The 27723-nt window shown below is 44.2% G+C and overlaps 2 protein-coding genes across 2 annotated transcripts; one reads left to right on the top strand and one right to left on the bottom strand.

The window, feature by feature from the left end:
* The first annotated feature begins 688 nt into the window (after positions 1-688).
* Positions 689-6805, top strand: ZDHHC12 (zinc finger DHHC-type palmitoyltransferase 12). Its single transcript, XM_065648567.1, has 5 exons — positions 689-815; positions 1120-1256; positions 2157-2243; positions 3562-3728; positions 4305-6805. The coding sequence occupies exons 1-5, from the start codon at positions 731-733 to the stop codon at positions 4612-4614; spliced, it is 786 nt and encodes a 261-aa protein (XP_065504639.1). The 5' UTR covers positions 689-730; the 3' UTR covers positions 4615-6805.
* Positions 6806-7295: 490 nt separating this feature from the next.
* Positions 7296-27320, bottom strand: PKN3 (protein kinase N3). The gene is made up of 22 exons (XM_065648298.1): positions 27203-27320; positions 22578-22860; positions 21879-22027; positions 20550-20679; positions 20284-20435; positions 19708-19903; positions 19214-19405; positions 18847-18956; positions 18198-18341; positions 17191-17266; positions 16056-16242; positions 14917-15028; positions 14035-14108; positions 12695-12761; positions 12035-12126; positions 11489-11665; positions 11336-11398; positions 10685-10761; positions 9961-10103; positions 9610-9717; positions 8972-9052; positions 7296-8136 (listed from the first exon to the last, which is right to left on the bottom strand). Exons 1-22 carry the CDS (start codon positions 27221-27223, stop codon positions 7924-7926), a joined length of 2847 nt encoding a protein of 948 aa, XP_065504370.1. The 5' UTR covers positions 27224-27320; the 3' UTR covers positions 7296-7923.
* Between the last annotated feature and the right edge of the window lie 403 nt (positions 27321-27723).

Below are 27723 nucleotides of genomic sequence, written 5' to 3'. Positions count from 1 at the left end.
GAGGGAGCTGGGGGTTCAGCTGGAGAACAGGAGCTGAGGGGAGACCTTCTGATCTCTGAACTGCCTGAAAGGAGCTTGGAGCCAGGGGGGGTCGGGCTCTGCTCCCCAGGAACAAGCGCCAGGAGCAGAGGAAACGGCCTCAAGTTGCGCCAGGGGAGGTCGAGGTTGGATGTGGGGAACAATGTCTTCCCCAAAGGGCTGTGGGGCATTGGAACAGGCTGCCCAGGGCAGTGCTGGAGCCACCATCCCCAGAGGGGTTTAAAAGGCGTTTAGACGAGGTTCGTAGAGACATGGTTCCGTGCTGGAGTTGGGTTATGGTTACGGTTGGACTCAAGGATAAGACAAGGGGTAATGGGTGCAAACTGGAACACAGGAGGTTCCATTTAAATTTGAGAAGAAACTTCTTCCTGGTGAGGGTGGCAGAGCCTGGCCCAGGCTGCCCAGGGGGGTTGTGGAGTCTCCTTCTCTGCAGACATTCCAACCCGCCTGGACACCTTCCTGTGTAACCTCACCTGGGTGTTCCTGCTCCGGCGGGGGGGTTGCACTGGATGAGCTTCTGAGGTCCCTTCCAATCCCTGACATTCTGTGACTCTATGAAATGCAGGGACGGGAGGAAAGAGGCCCCTGTTCCCAGCCGGGGCAGCCGCCCCTGAGCCGCCGGCCCCGCCCGGTGGCCCCGCCCGGTGGCCCCGCCCGGTGGCCCCGCCCGCGCTTCCGCGCCGCGGCCGCCATGGGCCCGGCCGGCCGGGGCGTGCGGGCGGCGCACTCGGCGCTGAGCGGGGCGCTGGCGCTGGCGCTGTTCCTGCACCGCACGGGTGAGCCGGGGCCGCCGCGACACCCCCCGGGCCCGGCCCCGGGACACGCGGCAGCGGCTGGGGCTGCGCCGGGCCCTGCGGGGAATCACGGGCGTTCTCCGGCCCGCGGGGCTGTCCCGGGGCTGTGGGGCGCTCGGGACCCCCTTCTGCTGCCTCCTCCTCCCCTGCTCACCTCACACCCTCTCTGTCCTCCTCATTTCTCCCCGTTCTGTAGGTGCTGGACCCCCTCGTTAAGGCCAGAGAGAAAAACGCCAACCCCTCCACAAGGAACTACCGCTCTCTCTGTTTTTGGGGTACCTTTCAGATCTGCAAAAGCAGGAGGAGCGCGGGGAGCTGCTGCAGCCACTGCTCTTCATCTCGCTGGTGTTGTGTTCCGTCCTGCTCTACTTCAGGGTGTCTCTCATGGACCCGGGTTTTGTCAAGGCCGAAGAAGAAGAGCAGGTACATTTACGAACAGAAGAAAGTAGTTTGGCTATAAAATCTATAGGATTTTTTTCTTTTTCCTTACTATGCTAGATAAGAACAATGTAACATGGTTTCCGTTGCACTTGGCATAAAGGAGACACACACAGACCATTGGGAATTGGGCCGGACAGTCTCTGATTCACATTCTGTAACAGCAGGAGGGTTCATAGACTTAAGTGTGTCTTTTACACCATTAGAAATAAGTCTTCTCTTGCATCAGAGGCTGCAGTGCCCTATGGAATGTATACATGGCCTGTGTTACATTAACCACTGCTACGTGGTACAAGTGCAAAAAACCTGAATTGAATAGCAAGCTTGGAAGAAAGTGCTCCCTGCAGCTCTATTTATCGAACTGTTTATAGGTTTGTTGTCCTCTCAGAGGACGTGTACACAAACAAGTTACAGCGAGGTAAATGGAGATGCAAAGTTTCATTAACTGAGGGATATTCTACTCCAGGTTTGCTGCTGTATACATTATGTAGGACAAAAGTGTTATCAGTTTTATCCATCATTAATGCAAATGTTGGCTGTGTTATGAATCACTGCTTATACTGAAAAAACATAATTAGACATGAAGTCTAAGCTCATTTATTTTTGTCCCAAAGCATAGTGTTGGGATTGGTGCGGTATCTTATCCACAATTATTTGTGCCTCTGCGCAAACGTTCTTTGGATGGTTACAGCAGCCTGTTCTCTCTCGCTGTACCATCTGCAGCTTCTGTAGGAATTCTAAGGAATTATTTTGTTTAATGTTCCTAATGATAGAGATAACCAGCACTGTCTATTAAGTAAAAGGATCCAGACAGCTCAGTCATGCCAAGACAACAGCACATAAAACCCCCTTAGTCACTCCCTTTTTTTTTTTTTTTTTTTGTAGGGAGGCAAGAGTGAAGAACAAAGCATGATGATACCCCAAGTTCCAAGCAACATTAAGATGCGGCTCTGTGGTTACTGCATGGTGAGGGTAGGCATTCACAACGTGCTAGAAAAGAACAGGCTGAGAGATTTGCAAGCTTATGTTTTTTGGCGACCTCTTTGTTCAGCTGCTGTTGCTGTTGTTTTTCTGCTCTGTCGTTGCTGCTCGCTGCTCGGGAAGCACGGCAGATCTGCCGAATTCTGTCATAGGGTCACCTTCCTGCTGAAAAACTCACAGAAAAAAGTAAATACAACCAGCAAATTGAATTCAGATACAGCCCTGAACTGAAAAGTGATCCAAACAAATTGCGTAGCTAAAGGTGGAGTAGTGATGGTCACTGGCACGTATGCTGGTTCTCCAAGGCTGAAACAAGTCTCCGCTGGCTCATGGAAACAAGGATCTTCCTTTGCCATGGGAAATCTGTATTGTGCATTCTTACTGCCACGTCAGTCAGACCTCACAGTATTGCCAAACAGGTTATTTTGAAGATATCGCGATAGAGTCAGAAAAACAGTTGAACATGACATCTAAGAACTGCTGGTAGCTGTGAGCTTGTTAGGAGGCCTAAAACCAACAAAACATTAGCCTGAGTTGTAAAAGATAGCATGGAGGAAAAATTAGAGCAATCACATTAGCTCTTAAAAGAGTTTGCCTAAAGCCTTGAAGTGTCTGTTTTCAGAGCGATCCTTATCAGTTTAATAAAATCAAACATTATCCCAGCTTCCTTAAATTCCTGAAGAATATCTACCAGGAGAAGCCAGCTTATTTCAGGACACTTATTGCAAGAGGAAAAGCTGGCAAAACATGTATATGCTTCAGGGAACAAATCCTAGGAGGCACATTCATGCTGCTTTCCTCAGCCAGATCTTTCATCTTCTCTATTCCTGGTACTTGAGCCGCTTTCCTGTGCAAGTGTCTTGTATTCACAGAGGAGAGACACTTCCCTTCTCTCTGCAGTCCCGTAGAGACATCCCATCCCCGCACACCTTCTTCAATAGCTGTGGTCCTAGTTTTTCACCTCGACACTCTGCTCACGCTTTCCTCAATAGAACATCCTGGCTCTATCTCCCTCCTTTGCACACTGGACTTCCTATAAATAGGTAGATAATAAAGAAAATGTATAGGTAAAGGAGTGTGGGAGAGTCATTTAACCTGAATCTCACTCATTTGGATCTGTGCAAAAGGGAATCGCGATCCCCTTTGTCTTCGCAATGTTCGTGTTGTGCTGTTTTCTCAAAATTGAGCGCTTTTGGGACGGCGCTGCTGTGGAGGGAGACGATATTGCGCGACGTTCTCTTCTACCAAACAGGGAGCCGAACCAGCGCACTGTTGTGAGTGTGCGTTTGGTTTGGGTTTTGTTTTGCAGCAGCCCATGCGAGCCAAGCACTGCCAGCTGTGCCAGCACTGCGTGCGGCGTTACGACCATCACTGTCCCTGGATCGAGAACTGCGTAGGAGAGAAGAACCACCGGCTTTTCATGCTGTACCTGAGCGTGCAGCTTGTGGTGCTGCTGTGGGGAGTTCACATCGCTTGGTAAGGCCTGGAGTCAGCGCTTTCACCTCCGGGATCGCTCCTGGAACCCCACTGAAGGGTTTGTGTCGAACACGGCAGTGCCTGGATTGGCTTTATATTATTTTTTCACCCTCTTCTGCATCCTGGAGCTCAGCTCTTCTGAGGGACAACGTAGCTGATCGATAGTTGAGGAGAATCTGATAATTTGAGGTTCATTGTTCATCTTTGTTTTAAGATTAAATTAACAACAGTACAAAAGCTAACTGATTTTGCTTTAGTTCCTGTAATAGGAGTTTTGTTTACGAATTAAAGTACTGGAAACTCCAGCAGGGTTTCATCCTGCTCAGGAGAGGAGCTCACTGGAGATGACTGTCTGTCTTCACTGTCAGGGGAACCAGCATCTTTTAAACTTCTTAGAATCTAAGTCACTACTGGTGCAATCTCTGAAGAGTTTATAGTACGTTAACTCTCTGTAGTACAGGATTATCAGAAGCTTACTAGTTATGAATCACACTTAAATGTGCCACCAGGTTTGCTTGGTTTATGTAACTAGTTCTACATCTTTAACCGCGAATTTATGTCTCTTTGAATTGAAAGGTCAGGCCTCTATTTTGAACAGTCCTGGCACTGGCTGCGGCGCAACATTCTTCTCCTTGTGTCCTTCTTCCTGATCGTTGTATTCGCCATCGTTGTCCTGCTGCTGCTTGTGTCCCACCTCTACCTGATCTCATGCAACACCACCACCTGGGAATTCATGTCACACCATCGCATCTCCTACCTGCGACACTCCGAGCTGGAGAATCCCTTTGACCAAGGGATAATCCTCAATCTCTGGAGATTCTTCTGTTCATGCCACCTCACTGCATGGGAGAAAATCTATTTCCACAGGAACAATGAGCCTGTCTAGTCACAGTAGTACCTACCTGGTAGAGTCCCAACACGGCTGCAGGTTGCTGGGGAAAGCTTTGCTAATGCAATTGCTGCCGTCTCCTTGCACCCAACTTCAGTACATCATAAACTATGCAACCTGCTCCGCAACCTGTTCATCCTGTAAATTACATTTCAAGGATAGTCAGGGTTATTTTTTTGTATATGAATGACACTGTTAAAGATGACACACAGGTTCTGGGAAGGCCAGCAGGGCTGATTTCTGGACTGAGCAGAGGTATCTCTCTGAATTTACTTCCTTCTGTTAACTGCATCCACATCTCTCCAGAAGAGATGCAAGAGTCGTGTGAGCATCCCTGTTCACTTCCCCAAAGTTTCCCTCCCCTTCTGCTGCTAGGGAACAGCAGCTGTCACAGACAAAACCAGCCCAAATCAAGATAATTCCCGTGGCCTTTCCTCAGCGTAGTTCTCACTGTGAGAACGGCAGCAGCTTTTGTCAGTAGCGTTGGGCACGTAATAGAAATAGTTGAGAAGATATTTGGACAGTCAAAAGCAGGTTGCCTCAGCTTAATGCTTTTCACAAAGATTTGAGCTTAATAGTGCTAATGTGCCTGAGAAATAACTGTAAGGCACCAAATTCAGTTTATGAGATAATTAGCTGGTACTTTGTGATGCTCTGACCAGCTTCCTAACAGTTTTTTCTTTAAGTTGATGGTGCTGTTAACAATCCACAGACTATTTTGAGTCTTTGGACAGAGAAGTAATACTTGCCTGCTTAATTATTTCTGCAGATAAATTCATGCTCAGGGCTTTACTTGTCAGGACAGAACCAGCAGCAAAGGTGGTTACTACTTGCCCAGCTCAAGTAACGCTGTTGTAATACTACTACCTCAACATACTAGTAAAATTTTAATAAAATAATACAAAGTTTCAGTGCAAGAGGAAAAATTCTAGGCCCTATTTGTTTCAGTGATATGAGAGGGTGCTGACGGATTTCTAGGACAGCAGCGAGCTTGCTTATTTTCCCTTGTAATAAAAGTTCATACTTCGAGTTTCCATGAGAAACTAAAAGGAAGTTTGGGATGACCCATTTTAGCTTTAAAAACAGGCAGGCCGTGGTGTGAACTTTAGTTCTGACCCTTTTCTATTTAAAAACAAAGAAAGAAACCGAGCCCCACAACAAAAACCTTTGTTAAAATTATTTTGTGCCTTAATTGCTTTGGCTCAGGAACTAACACCAGCTCAAGAGCACGTCTGGCAAGCTGGTAGGATGCACTCAGGGTTTAAAGTTGAAAAGCACTCCTGAAAGGACAGTGTAGTCATTAACACAGCATGATAGTCCAAAACCAGTTGAAAACCAGCAAAAGGATCCCTTTTTTGACGAACTTCAGAGTTTGTAATCTGCATCCAGTCTGGTTTGTTCAGGGTAGAAACTCCTGACAGAGGGACATCAGAACACTAAAAATTGTGTTTATAACAAGGACCTACCGTCCAGAAAGGATTCTGCAGTTTGTTTGTGTCCCTGTGGCGCCTGCTCAGTACAGCTCATCTGCCACATGGTAATTTCTGGTTCTTCAGGTATCAGTCAAATAGAATTTGTCAGCAGGTACTACAGCTCAAAACATGCAGTTTTGCTCTGTTTGGTAATTCTTTTTTAAATGCACCAGGAGGGTAATTTACAGTCTCTTCACTTTACTGTAAACTATGAATTAAAATATTAAATATGCCTTTTTTGGTTCTTAATGCCTCTCTCTTTGAACTCAAGTTCCAGGTTTCGCATGTGCTAACAATCCGCTGCGCTACTTACCACTTTACAGAGGCCTGGACCTTAAGAGAAGTCACAGAACACACTGCAGGGGCCAACAGCAAGCACAGCATTACCGCACAAACAAGGGTGAGGAAAACATCTGTCCTGCTTTAAATGGGCCGTTACACTGCAAGGCAGAGCAGGACATTGAAAGGACATTTGCACGTGGGGAGTTTTCAGAAGCAGTTACACTTAGCTCTGAAAATAGGAAATTGAGGTTCGGCGTGAATTATTTGTTCTGCACAAATGTTATGTTCTTACCTCTGAATTCTGAAGCAATTAGACCAGCCTTGATTTAATAATGACGACTCACTAGTGCACCCAAACCTTACCTGCAGATATAGCACAATTGTGTTACTTCAACTTCTGTCCACCTCTGGTGAAGACAAACTGAAAGATTAATAGCTGTGCATCCTAATTTGTCATTGGTGTGATGCTTCATTTCTAGATACCCTTCCTTTTTTGCCCAGCAAGCTAACATTACGAATTTAAGAGAAGAAAATTTTTCTTATCAAGTATAATTAAAAGATGCGTTACCAGGCAAATGAAATAACCTTTAACTTAACTGATTTTCCACTATTAACACTGTTGTTATTTAGCTATCCCCAAAAAGACACAGCATATACACATTGATAAAATCTGTGGAGAGACAACTTGACTGCAATTGTCTGTATGTGACAGCTGATGACACCATGTAATATGTGCACAGACAAGTGAGAAGGGAGGGAAGGAAATATTACTGTTGACATTTACAGACAAAAATAAAATCCTGTCTGTTGAGCAGAATATGAGTAGCCCTGATCTGAAACATTCAGCTAACACAAGGAGATGAAAAGCTGAAATTTCATTATAAGAAAAGGTATCTTTATTTTTAAAAACCAATAGCATGTGCAAAGCTGTGGCTTTTTCATATAATTGAAAACAATAGTTAAGATTTAGCATCCTCCAAGAAATCAAAAGACACTCCTTTTCCTTAAGATATATCACTTGGATCATTATCAAACCCAAACATCATTATCTTGGTTGTGTTAAAATCCATTCCTTCTCTGGCATACATGATTATGACTGAGAATGGGCATAAAATCGTTACAAAGAGGGAACGCTGCATATATTTTATAGAAAATACGTAAGAAGTGGCCATTCCCTCTGTTACTCCGCAACTTTAAAAAGCTATTTACTTAGGCTTTTTGCAAAGAGTAACCTGGGTTGCAGCAATGGTTTGATTTCATTAAATTAAATCCAGCTTAAATTCCAAATTTCCATCTGTATTAAATGGCAGAAGATACATCCAGTTAAACATTAATTACTCCTTTAAGATAATTGACATCCAGTATCCCTCCAACAAAAGAGGTTGAAAAAAGCCCACAGTAGGTTAACTCAGCATGCAGGGAACTCCCTTCCCGGGGTCATCGGCACCACCAGTTCTACAAATTCTGTTGACTTTTCCGTCACCCGTGCCAAGTCCTCTCTGCGCTCTCTCAAGGTGGTAACAATCTGTTCACGTTTCTTATAGCAGGGGAATCAAACATCTAAAAGGTGTCTGGAGACAAAGTCAAAGTCCTTGAATATGGTCTGCTCCTTACGGGTTAAGAAAGCAACCTCCTCTGGAGGAGTAAGGATGGGCTTTTGCGAAGTAAACTCTTCATCAAAGTTGCTAATGTCGGTGGGGTCTCTTAAGGTGGGCACAAAAGGGGGCTTCAGAGCCCTGGCAAACAAGGCATCCCAATTGATCTCCTGGAAGAGAAGGAAGCGAACAGGTCAGTTTGACATTCAGGTTATTTATGAAACGTGAAAGTAAGAGGGTGGATTGCAGCACATCACTTGCAACATGTCTTATTTCTACCAATTAAAAAAAAAAGTAAGAGAGAGAGAGAAAATTGAAAAAAGGCCCAAAGTACAGAGATTCTATATGGCCTAAGAACCTTCTTCAGAACACCAAGAAACACAGTTACAGCTCAAACTGTATTTAGGAGGGACAAAACCAAAGTGCAGCTGTGGCCAGGTGGATCTGTGAACTTCCCAGCAATTTCTGCTGACATCCAGGTTCTTTTCTTACTCCAGACAGGGGTTATAAGGCAAAGAACCTCTGGGAGATGGGCAGTGACAAGGAGGGCTGGTAACACCTTCGCCTGGAACAGACGTTTACCCTTCCCCAAAGCAAATGTGTCTTTAACCTCAATTTCTCTTACGATTCATGTGTATCCTGCAAATGCAGGTGCCACCAAATAGACCGACTGGAAATCACTGTCACCACCAGACAGTGTCTTTGACTGCTGCAGTTTGATTTAAAAGGGGTATATGTCGATGGCTCGAAAGGGAGGTATATTTGTACACAGAGGAATAACAAACCGGCTCTGGAAGCTTATAGATCCCAGAAAACACACCTGGGAGATGTGATTTCAAACATGAACCAAATCACATATTCCTGAATATAGGAATGAGGTACAACAGAAGCTACCACTGAGATCTCACTGATAACTAACGGAAATGTGCCTTGATACTAACAGAAAGCAAATCACTCTCTGCAAAAGCATGAGAGATGAGGGGGAGGGATACTGTGAGTTCTTACCTTAAAAAAGGCCTGGATTTTAATCTCTTCTGCATCTTTTTCCCCTGCTCCCAGTCTACGCTCTGGACATTTCCGAAGAAGCTGCAGGAAATATCAGTTCAAAATTTTTTTTAAATGGAGCACGGATAGAGAGAAATAATGTTCCAGAGAGAAAAACAAAAGGAAGGGGATGGACCGACTCAGTGTGTTCTCATTCTCACTTTGCAGCAAGTTCATAATCTGCTAGTAATAACTCAGACCTAGTTCCTTGTAAACAGCTTCCCAACACCAGTAAGACATCTGCTATAAACTGCACGAAGAGTCTTATCTTAATTGCGCAACAGTGACTACCAGGTCACATCCAAAAACTGAAACAAGCCACCTCCACTGAATGACTTTGACATTCCTGCCCTTGAATCAACACCTCTCCGTTTCAGACTTAGCAGCAACAGATCTCAGTAAGAAGCGGCTTAGTCATCCTCAGACAGAAGAACAGCATTTATGTAAAGAGACGGAAAGGAAAAAATATGCGTAAATTTTAATTGTTTCCTTCATCTGTGTAGGCAGCTCCAGATCCCATCCTACTAGAGTCCCTCTGGATCCACTTACACAACAAAAGGAAATTCCTCAGGCTCTCAAAGACCTGTCCAGCCCATTACCTTACAGATTATAGAAAGTGCCTCAGATGAAAGGAATCGTGGATACCGGACTTCATCGTTGACAATACTGTCGAAGACTTCTTCCTCGTCATCTCCAGGGAATGGTGACTGCAATCGTGACATTGTATTATTTAATCCACACAGCACCCATTCCTCGCTATTAAATAGGGATGAGAACAGCAGGGAGTTGTATGGATTAATTAGTGTTTGGCATGCACTATAAATGAGAAAAATGTAATTTAAGTACTAATACGTAGTTGGCTACATTCAGCAAAATTTTATCTCAGGTGGCTGGGTACCACTCTCCCCAAGACTGTTCAGTGAGATCCTCTTAGAGAAAGGTGGTCTCACCTCACCAATGAGCATCTCATAAATGAGCACACCCAGTCCCCACCAGTCCACTGCCCGCGTGTACGAGACGTCCGTCAGGACTTCTGGAGCCAGAAATTCAGGGGTGCCACAGAAGGTGTTTGTGCGGTCTCCAAAACCTATTCCTGTAGGAAAAGAGCACTTTTGTAAAATGCAGCACACATTAGTAAATGGATCACATGCAGCCTCACCTTCTGAAAGCCGTCGTTTATCGCTTGATAATCTAATGTTGTTCATTGGGCTAGAGTTCTCATCAATGCTTGTAAATGCTAACAAGGAAGTATGAAACCTGAAGCCCCTAACAGCTCCAAATAAGAAACATATAGACAATGCTTAACCAGGAAAACCAAGGAAACTTCCTGCAGATTCCATTGCTCATTTACTCAAGCATGCATTTTGTGGTACCCTATATTCTGGCTCCTTTGAACGAACAAGCAGATTGTAAACTGCTTCATATGTTTCCTGAAGATCAAGGGACAAAGTCCTCTTTCCAAGTTCATCATGGCCAGACAGGTGAGGTTTTTTGTTGTTTGTTCGTTAGGTTTTGGGTTGTTTTGGTTTTGGTGGGTTTCACTTTATTTCTAAGCTGGGGATGAATACAAGTTACACACAACCACCTTAGTACCTGTTTTGTGAACACATTACCAAAGCCCAGATCCTAAACTGGTTCTGGTGGTTCAATTTCAGCTTCAACAAAGTCACTCACCTTCCTTACACAATCCAAAATCTGCGATCTTCACAAATCCTTCAGCATCTAAAAGTAGATTATCCAATTTCAGGTCCCTGTGGGCAAAGGAGAGGAAAGAAAATGGTTGATGAAGTCTGAGGATTGCCATCCAACATCTCTTTTTTTTTGTTTTTGCAAGAGGCAGAAGCCAGATATTAATAAAGAGAATAAAAATCTAAATTCAGTAAAGTCTACGTTTTGTTTAAATAATGTATTAGTTGGAAGATTCCCCTTAATTTATTGATATTTTCCCCTTAATGAAAGGCTCACAAAGCAGCTTGGAGCTGGATGGGGCTTATTCATCTGGAAAAGAGCATCCCACAACAGCATGACAAATTACTTGACTATCACAGTAAAAAAGAAAGCAGTGACTTACAGGTGCCCCCCAGAATGTATTGACATGTCACAGAGGATGAATCACCTGCAACATGTCAGATGAATAGCTTCTAGATGACTTTCTCTACTGTAAGCACGATGAACATGCTGATAGCAAAAGGCAACGGGGGAAAATAAAGACAGAAAGAAAGATTAGAAATCCCGGCAAGATAGTGAGCTCCAGACACATAGCTACAGGAAAAATAAACTTTCAAGTTGCTGAACTGTCTTATACTTGATTCTTTGCTGCATTACCTATAAACAATTTTCTTCTCATGCAAGAACTGGAGCCCCAAGACTACGCAGGCTGTATAAAACCTAAAAGGAAGAAACAGTTATCAGGAAATACATATGAGAATCAAGTCCAAAAAATTATAGTGCCTGGAAACTAGACTAATTCTAACTCACCGTGCCACATGCTCCGGAAAGACATCTTCATGGATGCGCATCATAAGATCACCACCTGGAGTGTATTCCATCACAAAACAAGCATGATGAGGTGTCTGGAAACACGCAAACATGTTCACAAGGAATGGGTGATCAGAAGAATTGACCACTTCGAATATTCGCTTCTCACAGTTCAAGCTGCCAGGATTCAAAGAATGAAAACGTCAGTGTTAAAACTTGGCAGAAAAACCTATTTGAGAAAGAGAGAATGAAAAAAGAAATCTTTACGTCTTCAGTTAGAGAAATAAAAAGTGCGGGCTAATGTAATATTTATCTTGCATACTTCCAAACCTTGAGGTTTAGAGTGTTCTTCAGGTGTTATTCCAGCAGAAGCTAGAAAGCAGCGCTGTTATAAGTTTCCTTCTTCCTGGTTTTAGTTAGCCAAGCCTTAAGGTCACATTTAACCTTAATAATACCATGACCAGTACACACCATACCTGCTAATGTTTGATTACAGGTGTGTTAATGTAGACTCTGGCAATAGCACCATCTTGAAACAAAGCTCACCTATCAAGTTCATCTCTACTAATAATATCTTTTTTCTTCAAGGCTTTGATAGCATACAGCTTCCCAGTTGGCTTGTATTGGGCCAGCAGCACCTGAAAGAAAACAGAAGAGCTGTACTTGCAAGAAATCTGTTATTTCCTTATTGGATTGTCTCCCATTGACACACATTATTTCCATCCACTCCAGACAGTCATTCTCAAAACCAAGCTCAAGTAACTCTAGAAATGAAGCACTTTTTTCTGCTCCTTGTGCTGCAGCAGTCCAGAAGGTTGTCAGTGTAAGTTATATTTTCACAAAGAGCAGTATCACAGCTTTATGAGCACTTCAGAGCTCCCACAGCAAGAAACCACACACACAGTTTTTGGGAATGGAGCTATTCCACTAGTGCTCATAATCACACAGGAATGGCAATGGTGTGCTTTATGAAATAACTTAGCACTCCCTGGACGGTTTTCTCCAGGCTTCGAAGCCACAAATCTCCAGGAGTTTTGACTGTTAACAACAGTTACCACCCACTTGTGTGGTTGGGCTGGGTTTGTTTTGTATATCTGCATTGCAACAAATCTCTTCTGTACTGCAACGTTCCTATTCAGACTTTGAGGCCCATCTTCACAACCACAGTCCCATCACCCTCCTTCAAAGTGTACACTTCCACACTACCTTCCCAAAGTGGCCACGTCCCAACATAGCGATGCAGTGAAAATCCTCAAGCTGAACTGTCCTTTTCCTGCAGACAAAAAAAGAAAAATTGCTGAGATAACACCCAAAAGATGCATGAATGGATAGCAAAGGAGTGTGTATTTGTGTTAGGGGAAGAAGCTCTATATAGCAAAAGGAAAGCAAACAGCTGTGTCAACCGCTCCTCGCCTAAGCTGAAATCTTGAAAACTTGGGCTTGCTGCTGCTGTTCTGTCACCAAAGGAACAGGAAACCATAACGTAAGGAAACTGGTCCCAGTGGCAGCACTCTGCCATCTGTACTGGTAACGGGAGCAACAATTCTGACTCTCCAAGGCTTGCTTTCTCCATTACGATAACAGGATTAGTTTCCCCTGCGTCCCCATCCTTGGGGTAGTAAAATTGAATTTTGCCTACACTCCTTTTAGCAGGCTCAACAGCAATTGTGTTAATCAGACATGAACATGTACATGAAGTGCTAGTAGGATAAGGGCATAAGCAGAAGTTCTCAAATGTGAATTGGAAATGAACACGGTGAGACAACAGACATAAGATGTTGCTAGAAAAAAGGTAGCTGAATGAACAGATGCTATAAAATGTTATGGCAGCCACAAGGTGTTACCAAGGAAACTCAGGCTCCAGAATTGCTTGGAAAGAATTAAAAAAACCCAGACAAACAAAAAACCAAACCCACAGCCTAAATGCTTGAGTCCAGGATCATCTTTAAAAAGCACTAGACACTCCATACTCCTCCAGTAAGTGAAATGAAGGACTAAGTATCTAGTCGTGAAGGACTCAGCTCCTTCTTCAGCCTTCTCAGAGAGAAGGGAGGTGGGTACCAGACTGTAACCTGACTACATAGTTTTGAAGATGGGACCCCTCAAAAATGAAGATGAAATTATGAACATAATTCTGTGATCTGAACTGCAAGATCAGCTTAGAAAAATTTTGCTGTTTGTGCTTTTTCGGTCAGTATTTGTTCAACAACAGTAATTTTTTTACTTGCCCTTTTTTGGTATTTTTACTGCTGTGCATTCTTGTTACATACAAATTGTGACTTTATCTTCTACTAAAGTAATCTATTACATTGTAGTGCACAATCTATCACTACACCACGTATTGGGGTTAATAAACAGATAATGCACAGCAGACGTTTGGACAAGTAAAGTTCAGAGCAGACTTCTCACCTACACTCAGCACTAAGACGCTGCTGCTGAGAAACCAAAACAGACCTTGAGCAGAATTTTAGAGTGTTTGCTCAAAAATTTCAGCCCAGTGCCTCTTTAATCTGTGACCCAAGACAGCCCATGCTGCCCACAGTTACCTTGGAGATGCCGGGACTGGAAATTCTGTTAGAGCAGAGCCGCAAGACTTCTCAACATGCAGCCTCTTCAGACACTACGAACAGAAAGAAAATTACAGTGCGTCAACCTCTGGATCACCAAGTCAGACCCGAACACCCACATCCAAATTTTCTCCTCTGTCACGACCCAGCATAACCGCAGACAAGTTCTTGCAGTTGGTCATTGCCTCTGCTTGGAGGGAAGCAGCATAAAAACTGATTGTCCTTGGTCACACAAAACTATTCCCATGTATAATATTTTTTGATAGGGTCAATCCCTTTAAAACCAATGCTTTTAAAAGTCTAGGATAAAACATTTCCTTTTAATAAAAAGGCACCTCATGTCCCAAAGAGTCACAATTATCAGAGAATACAGTTTCCTGTCACCAAAGCCAAATGAGAAAGGGTAAGATGTGGCAACTATTACACTACTCAAAACAATTTTCCTGCTTGCTCCTGTCAAAAGTGTAGAGCTCTTCTTGGTTTTGCCCAGTTTATTTAATGACACAGAACTTCATTTGCTCCTAAAAGCCTGCTGACCCTCCTTCTCTGCTTTGTCTATGCAGTCATCTGCTCTGTACTCTTGCTCTGAACTCCCAATGTTGACCTACCTCACATTTTGCTCCTCCAAGAAAAGCAACTTATAATAAAAAAAGAAGAAAAAAAAAGAGGTGCAACACTTTTGTGAAGACTCCATGTCAAAACAGCTCACTGGGTTCTGAATCCCTGGAGATGAGCAGCAAATGAGGTGCCGCCTGCCGAAAGTACAGTTAATTCCTTCAGTAATAAACAATTAAGAAGAACCAGGCCCTGAAAGAACACCAACCACCAAAGAAAAGTCTCCCTATTAGCCCAAATGATTACCGGAGAATCTGCAGGAGATGGTGTTGATTCTTTGGAGCTGGCCATCAGAAAAAGACGTGGAGGCTTGGGTGGTGCTTCGTCAGCAGAGGTAACCTTAGCCCCAGGAAAGCCACTGCATTTGTAAGACAAATTGAAGGAGATCACCTTAGGGCAGAACACTGTACACAGACACCTCTGCAGCGCCTTTGCTCTATGAGCAAAGTTTAGGTCAGTCCAATACACTGGACAACAGGACTCTCTGATTCACACAAGTCAGTGAAGTATCATCAAGATGCGCTTTTCTAAATGAATGAGAAGAATATAAGCTATGAAGTTGGTGATAGACTCGCATTCCAACAAGAGCTCTCTGATGCTATAAAATTTATAAAACATAGGTGTGTAGAAATAAGCCATTATGATCAAGAACTTTAAGGAAGTTTTAATTTTAATAGCAACACAGAAGTTGATTTATTTTTCTTTTTTAGGTCTTGAGAATCAGTGGGAATAGTCTCTTTTAGAAAATGACTAATTCTCTAAAAACTAATTCCAACAACTAAAAAAAAAATCTGGGGGGAATTTTCTTTTACAGCATATTTAAAAGCTTAGCTATGTGCCTTCTGAGTGCTACATGAAAGCAGAGTGTACTCTGACCACAACAATCACATTGTGACCTTGCATAGAGTTCAGTTACTGTACTGGTGAAGACATTTAATGAGTGGATTTTTTTTTTCTTTACAGCACAGAAACAGTACATCTTTTTGTCTGTATAAGATAACTTTTCAAAATCTGCTTTTGTGTTTTGGTTTGGGTTTTATTTTGTATCACGGTGTTTACTTATCACCACTTTTATGCCCACAGATCTCACTACAGAGGAAAAAAAAGCTGCTGAAGTTCCCCTCGCTCTGGAACACACTGCTTGTTAGAAAAGCAATTCTGGAAATTGGTCTAACTGCTAACGATAAATCAGAGCTATTGAACAACCCACTAAACCCACATCATTTCAGGCAGCATTGGCTTTTCTTAAAATACTGTATTAAGTTCCACAGATACATTTTTCTCTTCAGTATCTTCCTCTGCCTTAATAAGGTGCAAGAGAGCTTTAAGATTTACCCTACACCCTCTCCAGAGTGTCCCCCAGCAACACCCAGAACATGACCTACCTGCTCAGTTTGGACACTGAATCAACGCGACTTTGCGGGGAGTCTGGAGAGAAGTCTGTGTGAATGGGATCGTGGAGCGGGGGACTCAGAGGGTTCATGGAGCTACAGGGAGGGAGGAAACTCATCATCAGGCGACCCCAGGCAGCAACATTTATGTTCATTTGAGGAGCTCGGAGAAATTCCTTCCCTGGAGGAGCCAGAGTCAAAACACCAGTGAGATTACAAGGCACAAATTACAATCTCACGTACTGTTACTGTCACGTATTGCTTTCACCTAAACATGCGTGAGTTACTGAAAAAGGCAGCCCATCCTAGGGAGAATGGGCTTTTTTTTTTTCAGGGAAGAAAGTTTAATAATGATGATGAAACAAATCTATTATTTCACCTAAGTTCAGCTCTATATAATATCATAACAATCCTCAAGTAGAAATTGCACAAAACATTAGAAATTTATTTTAAGTCAAGTTTTCTCCTATTTCAACACTGCATTTTAATCATGCAGCCTGTTAACAGAAAGTTTCTGAAAATGTCTTAAAAAGAGTAAAGCATTTGGGATGTTTTAATAATTTTTACTACTTCCTGAAGAATATAAATATAAAATCTCATTTATCCCCACTGCCAGGAGTTCTCAGTATGTAAAGTCTTACCTTATTCAGCTTCACAAGAAAGAATTCACAGAGAAAAAAGAAAGTATGCAAGTTATTCCAGTTCCTAATCTATTAATCTGAGATACCAGCTCTAAAGACCTGACAGACAATCAGAAGCCTGTTTGTACTACAGTCTTCTATAACGAGTTTTCCAGAAAACCTTTCAATATCTGTTCAGCAGTAACAGCATTGCTGGTTAAATTTGTGCAGCTCGCATCCTGGATCTTGCTAAGAAATCTGTTGAATAACTAGCAATTACATCCTCCTAACAATGTTAATTGTGAATAGAAACACGGCAACAATATCACATTACACACCACTCTGCCTGCTCTTTTTGTGACTGAAGAAACTTTCACATTCTAATAAAGTCCACCTACTTACACGCAGTAATTAGCAAGCATTTTAATGTCTCGCCAATTTAAAGGAATTGTGCAAAACCCTGCCCTCCACACCCTGGACAGTAAGCAGCCAGCTCTCTAGCAGCTTACCTTTCTGTTTGGGGAAAATGCGTTTCTGTCGCTGCAGTTTTGGCTTTCTTTCAATGACAGGATTACAGAACATCACCTGTCAGAGAAGCAAAGGGGATTTGTCAGGATTTTTCATTTACACTGTGAACACAAATTTTCACACATGCCTGCTCTCTCATCAAATTCTCCATTCATATCTGTTTGGTAAATAAGGAGTCACCCCCGTAGACTTCAGACTGCGTTATTCTAGCTTTACCCTCTAAACATCTGTTACTTCAACTGTGGTTTTAGACACTTTCTGCTACCTGAAATGCAGAAAACCCCCAGAATTAAGACCAATTCATATCCCAAAAGAAATTAATCTAATTTGTAAAGCCATGCACAAAGAACACAGCCATTTGTAGGGTAAAAAACCCTAGTAGTCTATGGCACAGAAGTAAAAACAAACCAAAACCAACCCCCAAAAAACAAAACCGGAACAAACAAGAAGGCAGGGAGAGGAGGCAAATTTTAGTACATGAGGTCAAAATCCCACTTTTGGAAATCACAACACAAAGCAGAAAGTATTGTGGCTTGTAAGGGATTATCTGGATGATCTGTTCATTGATGGTACTTCAAACTGTTATTAGCCTCAGAAAGATGATAAAATAAGCATACCCAGAAGGAATTTTCATCTCTGATTCTACATCTCTGTGACTCAATTCTGACCATTAAGCCATGTGTTTAATTAAAGAGTCAATGACTCATAATGAAAGCAAATAAAAACCAATGGATTTCAAAGCACACACACAATTAATTACAGTGGAACAGCTAAAGAGTCACTCCGGGCTATGGCATGTGTACATCTGTTACATCATGTTCCTTGTTCTTATATACGATATTCATGCAAAATGGTTTCAGGTGTCATTCTACCCTTCTAGGTTATTGCTCCTTCCACTCCTTGTATCCTGGGTAGAATAACTGCTTTCAGGGCAGGCACCCTAAACAGAGAGAGTTCTCTGAAAAATACGCAAAGCTGACATGTGTACCTCTGCAAAAAGCAGTCCTTGGGGTTCAAGGGAGAGGCACATCCCATGACGTTCGTTATCAAGGAAATCATCCAAACGTAAAAACTTCACCGCACACAGTTCTCTCCAGTCCCTCCAATAAATTGCAATTTCCAGCTCACGAGACTGGTGGGATTGGCGAGTAGTGAGGGAGGAAAAAAAAAAAAAGCAGAAGAGTTACATACTACTCCATGGTCTGGAAATGGCACATGCATACACACACACTATTGTTAAAAAAAAAAAAAAAAAAAAAAAATCAGCAAACTAAACAGTATGCATAAGGAACTTCTTTAATCCTTCTGTTCCCTGCTTTCTCTGACGTTTTCAGATTCTCTTAGCTACAGACCCTCTTGGAGACGGCTGTCTTGGCTCCCCATTTCAGAAATCCCTGTGAAAGCCACTTTGCTGGTAAAATGAAATAAAACTGCTCAGATAAGGAAAGGACAACAGATGCTGTTTAGGCTGAATCTCTGCCAGAGATGCACTGCCTTCAGGGGAAGACTAAGATAAGTGGCACACGGGGACCGCAGCAATAGAGAGTTGAATGAAGCAGAATGGCAGCTAAACAAACAAATCAGGTAAGGTGAAATGGAAAAACAAACACAACACAGGGAACCTGGTGCAGACTTACCCGATCCAGCTCAATGACAAAGCTCTGGTCCCATGCCTGGTTATTAACTGGTCCCCAGTTTGTTTGGCCAACCACTTTATTGTCCACTTTGAGCACAGCAAGGACCTCATCTGCACGAAGGAGAAAACACAGATTATAATCTTTTACCAAAGAAAATCTCTCACACTGAAGGTGAATATCCCAATCAAATGTATTTTCCAGGAGAGTACTAGGAGGACCAGGTATAATGCAACTCGTTCTCTCTCTTAGTTTTGCAGAAACCAGGTTTCTTGTAATTACACTCATACCAGGCTAATGTAGTACTTGGATGAGAAGCCCCCACACTCCTGTATGACACTCGCAACACAACAAGGAACCCCATACTCACTACACGGCTCTTCGTTCCGCAGGTACTTTCCTGCAACACCACGGCCATGGATACCCAGGCCAACTCGCGTTCGGGAGAGAGACCTCAAATCGCTTGGGCTGCCAACAATGGGAGAAGAACTAGTCATTCGGGAACGGCCTGGAACGTTTTCCAGCAGATCCTGACACCCCATCAGTCTCACTTCCAGTGTTCCTGAGGAGAGGAAAGAATATTATTTTGTAAAAGAGGAAGTGATTCCAGTCAGCCTGTCCTCACTGAGGTCCAAGAATTTCTCAGATTCATTATTTCTTGGTTAACAGCTCGAAACTACTCCAGATTAATAGACTGCAAATCCATATGATCAGAAAGCTCTGGTGGGCCTAGAAGAAATAAGTCCTATTCCTAGAAAAATCAAACATCCATATAACAAGAAGCATTACAACAACGGGAAGAAATGGAACTCATTTTTCCCCTCTGTCCTTCTCACAACAACATGCCATGCAGCATTTATGTACCTGTGAGGGCTGTAGGTTTAACGACTGAAGTGGGTTGGACGTTGCCATGCTGAGCTCCCAGGGAGGAGGTATTTACTAGCTCCTGCTTGATAAGTGATCTTTTTGGGTGATCAGGAGAAAGCTCACTAAGCTGATGTTCCAAGGACAAGCGCAGCAGGTCAATCTTCTGAGAGGACTCTTGCAAACGACCCTGCGCCTAGCAATACAGAGTAGAACAGAAAGTAAGCAGAAATTTTCTATGTACAGCCCCAGTCCAGGTCCTATTAATCCTTTATGAACTACTAGAGTAAGCTTCAAAAAAGACTGGATAACATCTTTCCTAGAAAGGCACAAGATGAAATATTTTCGTATAGATCCTGACCAACCCACTGGTGTAATTTCTGATGTTACTGAGAAATTTCCCCAAAGCAAGGAATGTTATCCCTAGAAGGGAAAGGGATCCCAATCAGCGTGTCCTCACAGAGAGACAGGAACTTCCCAAATTAATAACTCTTGGTTAACTCAACTTATTAATGCTAAATGACTAATGCTGAGGCATGAAACCACCCTCTCAAGAAGGTCTGAGTAAGCACTTACCTCAGCCAAAAACTTGCGATCCTGTACCCGACTCCCTCCTAGGATCTTCAGCACATTTTTTGCCCCCTCAGCTACAGCAGCTTCGATGCGCAGGTGATGTCTCAGCTCCTCAATACGCAGCTCCAAAGCACTGATGGTGGTCCCCATCCTCACTAGTCATTTTGATGATAAAAATATGATGAGGATGAAAACTGACTGAAAGTTCTGGATCTTGGGGTTTTGGACACATCTGTTCTAAGCTGTATCAGTTACCTAAACCATCTTACCTGCTGGATCCACTGTATCTTCCATCCCTCCTGCTGACTGCGATACTTTCACAATGTGCATGCGGATTATTTCAATCTTTGTCTTGCTGTCCCGAAGCATCTGCTGAGCTGTAGCCAGCAGCTTCCGCTCCTGCCAAAAGGAAAGCATATGAGAGAGAGAACCATGCTTATTAAAAATGTATTATGATGATGTGTTCACATAAGAGGATGAAGTGGTACCTACAAGAAGGGTCATAAATGATCCTGAAATGGCATAAATAAGCAGTTATGTAAAGGAGACACCACTGAGGATCAAGAACTTTGAGACCACTATCTCCATTTGTAGAGTGAAAAGACGGGTCAAGGACATGGCCAGTTAATACCAACCATTTCGGTCACTGAGAGTTGTGGTTCACTGGTTAACTGTGCTCAACAGTTTTTTGTGACCAGAGGTTTTCAGCAAATCAAAATATCACAACCCCCCAGACTGCTGGTCTGACTGAATTAGGCTTCATAATAAGCTTGGATTTTTTTTTTAATTATCCTTTGACTTTTCAACGCAATTACGCCAAACTCAAAAAGTGGGATGAATATGAAACCAGTTCACCTTTGAAAATTTCTCTCACATAAAGAGATACCACATGCTGTAATGTAGAGTCTGTAGCTAGTAGGGAGAGGTAGGTCTCTCCAAAGGGCCATTCATCTGCTTGAGAATGATAACACAAGCTACTCTATAGGAACCTACCACTTTCCACTGGGACTACAGAAGGATTTACATGACTAAAACAAAACAACATGATTCCCAACTCTATCATTAATACCACTAAGCAACATTCAAGAGCACAATCAGCATTCGCCATGTAAGAGCTGCTAAAATGATCAAAACTGCCAGACTATGCCTGTCTGTCCAGTCTAATAACTCCCCTCGAACAGCAATCAACACCGGATGCTTCAGAAAAAGGCACAGGCAACCAAATCACAGGCCAACGTGGAATAAACTACACTTTCAGAAAAGCCTTTTCCTAACATCCAGTAATTACAGATAGCCTTCAGTTCTTGACAAATGAAATATGCACCATCCAATTCCTTGTTGATTCCTGCTAAACTCCTGAAATCTGCAACATGCAAGTCTAATGCATAACTGGAGTATTGGTTGTCCTGTGCGGTTTTGTGACATGCTGTCACTTTGCTGAGCACTGAAATGAATGCAGAGCTAGGATCCAGTCAAGCAAGCTTCACGAATTAATTTCTTTCACACACCAATTACCAGAAAGAGTTTGTGTATGGACTTCAAATAGAAATTTTGATCCGGGAATTCACATTCCCAAATGGTTATTTACTCCTGCTTACCTTGGATGTTGAATACATTTGGATCATGTTCTCAGCTCCTTGTTTCACTTTCATTTCAACATGCAGCTGCTTTTTCAGAGCTTCAACCTTCCGTGCCATGGGGTCCGGGTTTCTTTCCCAGAGACAAGGATCTGGAGATACAGATCCATCTGTAGAAACACCACAGTCGATACCATTAGTCATCTTTTCTTGTGTCATTTCACTGCGTTATGGATGGGTGACTGTATAAAAGAAGATTAGGCTAGAAAATAAGGTACAAAAAGGTCTCATCTACAAAAGTGACTGCAAAACACTGTTTCAAATGAAGCTCAAGCTCCTATCTGGAAATATTTCTAGGTTTATCAATGAACCTGTCCGAACATACCCTCTTCCAACTGTATACTTATTCATCCTACAAGATACTTGGATGTTTGACTGCTCAGAAACTCAATTCAGTGTCTTCAATTCCACCTACAGCCTGCTCCTGAATACTGTCCAAGCCCAGCACTCTCTAGCTGGTCTTCTCCCTACACTGATCTCTCATGTTGCCGCCTTTATTGCCCCATTCTCCACTTTTTACTGCACAGATCATTTCATCAGCTAAATACCAACAGAAGAAACTCTCATGACTTGTGAGCCCTCAATGGAAAAATATATCAATATCTATAAATATTGAAGCACTATACTAAATTTTCCTGTCAATCATGACCCAAGACCTACCTGTCTTCCTCTCCTCTTTGTCTGTTATTACAATCCTTGCATTAAGCTCCTGAAGTTCCCAATGCAGCTGTTCCAGTTTTCGGTTGGAAGATTTCAGCACATGCTCTATATGAACAAGATTCTTTCTGTCTGTTGTTGCTTTGCGCAAGTTTTCTGCTCCCTCTTTAATCTTCAGTTCTTTCTGTATAGCACGGCGCAGTAGTTCCTTCTCACCCTCCAGTTTTTGCTGGAAGCTTGGATCCATTAAGTTCACTCCATTGCCCAGCCGCAAGAGGCAGCTGCCCTGCAATCGAGCATCGTGGGGCAAGAGGATTTCAGAGATCACACAGTTCAACCATTTTTATGATAAAGCAATAGCCTCATAAGACCCCACTCCTTCATTTCATTTAGACATGTGTTCACATACATTCTGAAGCCAACCTTTTCACCAAATTTTCAAGCCCACCAGACCTACGGTGAAATTGCAGAGGACAGAACACAACTTTGATCTTAACATGCCTTAATTTGATTTTAAACCATAATGGAGAAAAACCTTCATCTTATTTCCTTGTTATTTAATGTCTACACCCACCTTTGTTCTCCAAGTATCAAAGCCCAGACAATATTTGACCTCGTTCTGACCAACATTAACTTTTACTAGTATGATATAGTAGATACAGATTTTTATCTGAATATGTCTTTATGCCAACTGTTCAAATACACATCTCAACTAACTTTTTGGAGATGTTTAGCAATATCACGAGCACATATTAACCCTCAGCTGTTATCCAAGAAGCAGAAAAATGTAAACCCTACAGCTGTTTCTACAAATAAGCACGCAAAAGAGTAAGCTTAACTTTCTGCTGTATCTGAAAAGGGAACCATACTGGTCCCAATCTGTATTCTGCTTGTGATTTACAGGCAGTAAGGCAGCTTTAAAACATTGATTACTTTGAGTTGCATTAGCAGCACTCAAGCTTGTTCTGGGCTTGTTTTACATCATTTTCAATACTACTTGCTCTCGTGATGCATATCTCATCAGCAGCTCTGGACAGAGATGCTGTGCTTACAGACTCAGGATATACACCTGACCAACCAAGGTCTGAACTCGGACAGGAGCTGTGAAACTTTTATCCACGAGGATGCGACCTAACGCCATAACAAACAGATCCAAGCAAGAGGCCATTGCTTTTCTCTTCAACAGGAAGAACAGCTTTAAGGCACTCAGAACAATTAATATATTAATGGCCTAACATTAACGACTCGCCATACTCCCTCCTTAAATGCAAAAGAAACAGTTGCACAGTCAAGCTCCACTACACTGACTTAATGTCACACAGCAGGTCAGTGACTAAAGACAGAACTTGGGAATCCCAACTTGCTTTCATAATCGGTTGACCACATTTCCAACAATAACCCACACTGGTTTTGTGTTACTCATTTACATTACTGCACTTCAAGAGTGTGCTGTGTGTCCAAAGCCAACGGCATTCACACAGAAACAATTATTTAATCATATTAGCATATTTTGTTATGCACCTCAAAGACCCAACCAAACATCCTCAATCAGTTTTTGCTACAATTTCAGTCTAATAGCAAAATCATTAAAGAAGAAGAAGGAAGGAAAAAAAAATCTGTTTTAAAGTTGGCCTTAAACCAAGCTGGGTCTGCAACAGATACACAATAGCCAAAATAGGAATTGTTCAGATTGGTAACAAAACAAAAAGGTTCAGATTAGCATCCTGATTCCAGGAAGTTCTCGCCCAACTAGGAAAGCCAGGAACTAAGCCAGAGCTTTGAAAAACATCCAAAGTTTTGGGAGGAAGAACTTGAATCATGGAGTTCCTGAGTCACAGGCAACCTTTAGCAGCCAGGAGCTGGAAAATCAGAAAGCTTGCTATCCAGTCTGTAGCAAGTGACTTAAAGGAGTTTGCTGGTTGTAATTCTCATTTAAATAATTAGAAAAAGTGTACACATTTCTTTTCTATCCGAACTATGCAAATGGGTGTAAGACCCTCTGGATCTGATCAGAGCAACGGAATGAGTAGTGGTGCAACAGTGATGGCGACACAGGGTCTGACTGCAGAGAACAGGTACAGTCTGGGCAGCTCTCTGGTCAGTTTTCCTCCACATCACTCTCTGCCAAAAGCTAGTCTGAATACCAGTTAACGCACCGTGCTAATTTTCTAAAAATATTTAGAACGTAAGCATGGTATGTTTTAACTGGATCCTTCTTCCCCTCTGTGGATCAGAGAGTCCCATAACATTGCCATTGCTTGCACCCAGAAGATAAAATGCCCTATATTGAGAATGGAAAAGCTGAATTTGAATTTGGATTGATCCATTTTGTATTCCAACTCAGGAATTTCAGCGGGGTGTCAGGACACTGCCACAGCCTGTGCTGTAGCCGGTCTTGGTTCCCTGGGAAGGTCAGTCCTTCAGGATATGTCTCCAATGCAATCTCAAAACACATTTACATCCTGCAGAGAAATACCCAAACTGGCTTAAATTCGCTTGCTTTTGGTACCTGTAGTGGAACTGCCAGAACTGACCCAGGGCTTCCGCAAGACTCATGTCGTACCGAATTGTCTAGACTGCTTCCTAACCAGCAAAAATTCCAGCACTATCAAAGTTGCACAGAGTCCTTTGGGCTGCAGCCCAGGGAGATCCCAGGCCTCCGTTATGCCCAGCCTGGCAACAAGCTTCACCTGCACAAATCCCAGAGCAGACCTGGCCCTCAGAGCTTCACCACTGACACAGAAATTGATTTGCGATCTGATTTAATGAGCCAGCGATGAGGCAGACCATATGTGTTCACCAGGACATTTTAAATTGCATGTTTCACAGCAACTTGGGAATGAGGCCTGTGTGGGACGGACTCACAGTAGCCACATTCCCTTCTTTAAGAGGGAAAAAAACCCCCACAACACTGCAAGGTTTTGGAAAAGGGCAATTGCAGCCCCGTCAGGAGCCGGTGCCCTCTCCAGGAAGGGCTGGGAAGGGTGGACCCCAGCCAGGAGGCACCGCTGTGGGGAGAGAGAGCCCTGAGCTCCTTGTGCCGCTCTCTCCATCCCTTCTTGCCCAGATTAGGCTCGAACCGCCTCAAGGGAAATTGCAAACTGGCTGAAGGAGAGAAGCCAGAGAGTTGTGATCAATGGGGCGGAGTCTGGTTGGAGGCCTGTATCTAGTGGAGTGCCTCAAGGGTCAGTTCTGGGACCAATACTGTTCAATATATTCATCAATGACTTGGATGAGGGAATTGAGTGTACTATCAGCAAGTTTGCTGATGACACCAAGCTGGGAGGAGTGGCTGACACGCCAGAGGGCTGTGCTGCCATCCAGCGAGACCTGGACAGGCTAGAGAGTTGGGCGGGGAAAAATTTAATGAAATATAACAAGGGGAAATGTAGAGTCTTGCATCTGGGCAGGAACAACCCCAGGTTCCAGTACAGGTTGGGGAATGACCTATTAGAGAGCAGTGTAGGGGAAAGGGACCTGGGGGTCCTGGTGGACAGCAGGATGACCATGAGCCAGCACTGTGCCCTTGTGGCCAAGAAGGCCAATGGCATCCTGGGGTGTATTAGAAGGGGGGTGGTTAGTAGGTCCAGAGAGGTTCTCCTTCCCCTCTACTCTGCCCTGGTGAGACCTCATCTGGAATATTGTGTCCAGTTCTGGGCCCCTCAGTTCAAGAAGGACAGGGAACTGCTGGAGAGAGTCCAGCGCAGGGCCACAAAGATGATTAAGGGAGTGGAGCATCTCCCTTATGAGGAAAGGCTGAGGGAGCTGGGTCTCTTTAGCTTGGAGAAGAGGAGACTGAGGGGTGACCTCATTAATGTTTATAAATATATAAAGGGTGGGTGTCACGAGGATGGAGCTAGGCTCTTCTCGGTGACAACCAACAGTAAGACAAGGGGTAATGGGTCCAAGCTGGAACACAAGAGGTTCCACTTAAATGTGAGAAGAAACTTCTTCTCAGTGAGGGTGACGGAACACTGGAACAGGCTGCCCAGGGGGGTTGTGGATTCTCCTTCTCTGGAGACATTCAAAACCCGCCTGGACGCCTTCCTGTGTAACCTCACCTAAGTTTTCCTGCTCTGGCAGGGGGATTGGACTAGATGATCTTTTGAGGTCCCTTCCAATCCCTAACATTCTGTGATTCTGTGATTCAAGGGAAGCGGGCAGGGCATCCCTCCCGCTCCAGGGAGTTTATTCCAGGAATGCTTGTTTTCCCCAGCACAGGCTGCCCGCCCTCCCCCGGATCCCGTGTGCCAGCCCCAGCCGCCGCCTGGCCTCCCACCCCTCCTCCGTACCCAGAGGGGATTTCCTCAGCGGGCACAAACTTGGCCCGAACCCCATTTCCCTGAAGCGAGGAAGGGACATTTTTTAGGGGATCCCGCCCGCTTCGCGCAGCCGCTCCCACCCGCCCGGGGCGCGGCCACCACGACAGGCGGAGGAGGCAGCGGGAGCCCCGCTCCCCACACGGCCGCCCCTTCCCCGGGGGCTTCCAGCAGAGCCAGCAGCGGGGCTTTCCCGGCGGGAGGATGGCGAGGGTCTCCTCCACCCCCGGGGAGCCCCCTCACCTCAGGCGATGCTCGCCCCGCCCGCCATGCCGCCACCGCCCCCCGAGCCCTCAGCGCGGCGCTCACCTGCGGGGTCCCCGCCGCCATTGCTCCGTACGGCACCGCCAGCAACCGGCACTTTTTTCAAACTTCAGCCTTCCCGGGAAGCGCCGTGACCGCCGCCAGCGCCCTCTCGCGGGGTGCGGGCCCGGGACTGCTGCCCTGAGGGAGCGGGGAGCCGCCTCTTCCCCCTTCCCCACACGCCGGCCCTGCCCCCGGGGGGCTCCGCCAGGCGCGGCTCCCGCCCTTGTCAGGACGTCGTCCCGCTGCCTTCGCCCGCCCTGAGGGGAAACGCGAACCCGAGGCTCGGCAGGGAGGTCCCGGGATGGCGGCGGGAAGGAGAGAGGCGCGACAGGCCGGACGCTGAGGAGACTGAGGTACCTCCCGCTTCCCAGCGCGGACATCGCCCCGGGCTGCTGGGGAAGGAGAGGCTTTAGGGCGTCAGTGGCCTTTGTGGGTACAAAAGTTGTGGTTTCATGCCAAAGGGACGGTACGGGGACGTACACGGTGACAGATCTTAACTGAGGAGCTGCTCGGTTCCTGACACC

The sequence above is a fragment of the Caloenas nicobarica genome, chromosome 19, assembly GCF_036013445.1.
Source record: "Caloenas nicobarica isolate bCalNic1 chromosome 19, bCalNic1.hap1, whole genome shotgun sequence".
Taxonomy (NCBI): domain Eukaryota; kingdom Metazoa; phylum Chordata; class Aves; order Columbiformes; family Columbidae; genus Caloenas; species Caloenas nicobarica.
The sequence above is the reverse complement of the archived record's forward strand: the minus strand, read 5'-3'. Positions and strand labels throughout refer to the sequence as shown.

Coding starts and splice junctions, on each gene's coding strand:
- PKN3 (XM_065648298.1), bottom strand. CDS start 27,223: ATGGCGGCGGGGACCCCGCAG. Junction 20,680..21,878: donor AAATGTATTCAACATCCAAG/GTAAGCAGGAGT, acceptor TCCTTTTGGCAG/GAGCGGAAGCTGCTGGCTAC. Junction 10,104..10,684: donor TTTTGGATTGTGTAAGGAAG/GTGAGTGACTTT, acceptor CTTTTCCTACAG/GAATAGGTTTTGGAGACCGC.
- ZDHHC12 (XM_065648567.1), top strand. CDS start 731: ATGGGCCCGGCCGGCCGGGGCGTGCGGGCGGCGCACTCGGCGCTGAGC. Junction 1,257..2,156: donor AGGCCGAAGAAGAAGAGCAG/GTACATTTACGA, acceptor TTTTTTTTGTAG/GGAGGCAAGAGTGAAGAACA. Junction 2,244..3,561: donor GTGGTTACTGCATGGTGAGG/GTAGGCATTCAC, acceptor TTTGTTTTGCAG/CAGCCCATGCGAGCCAAGCA.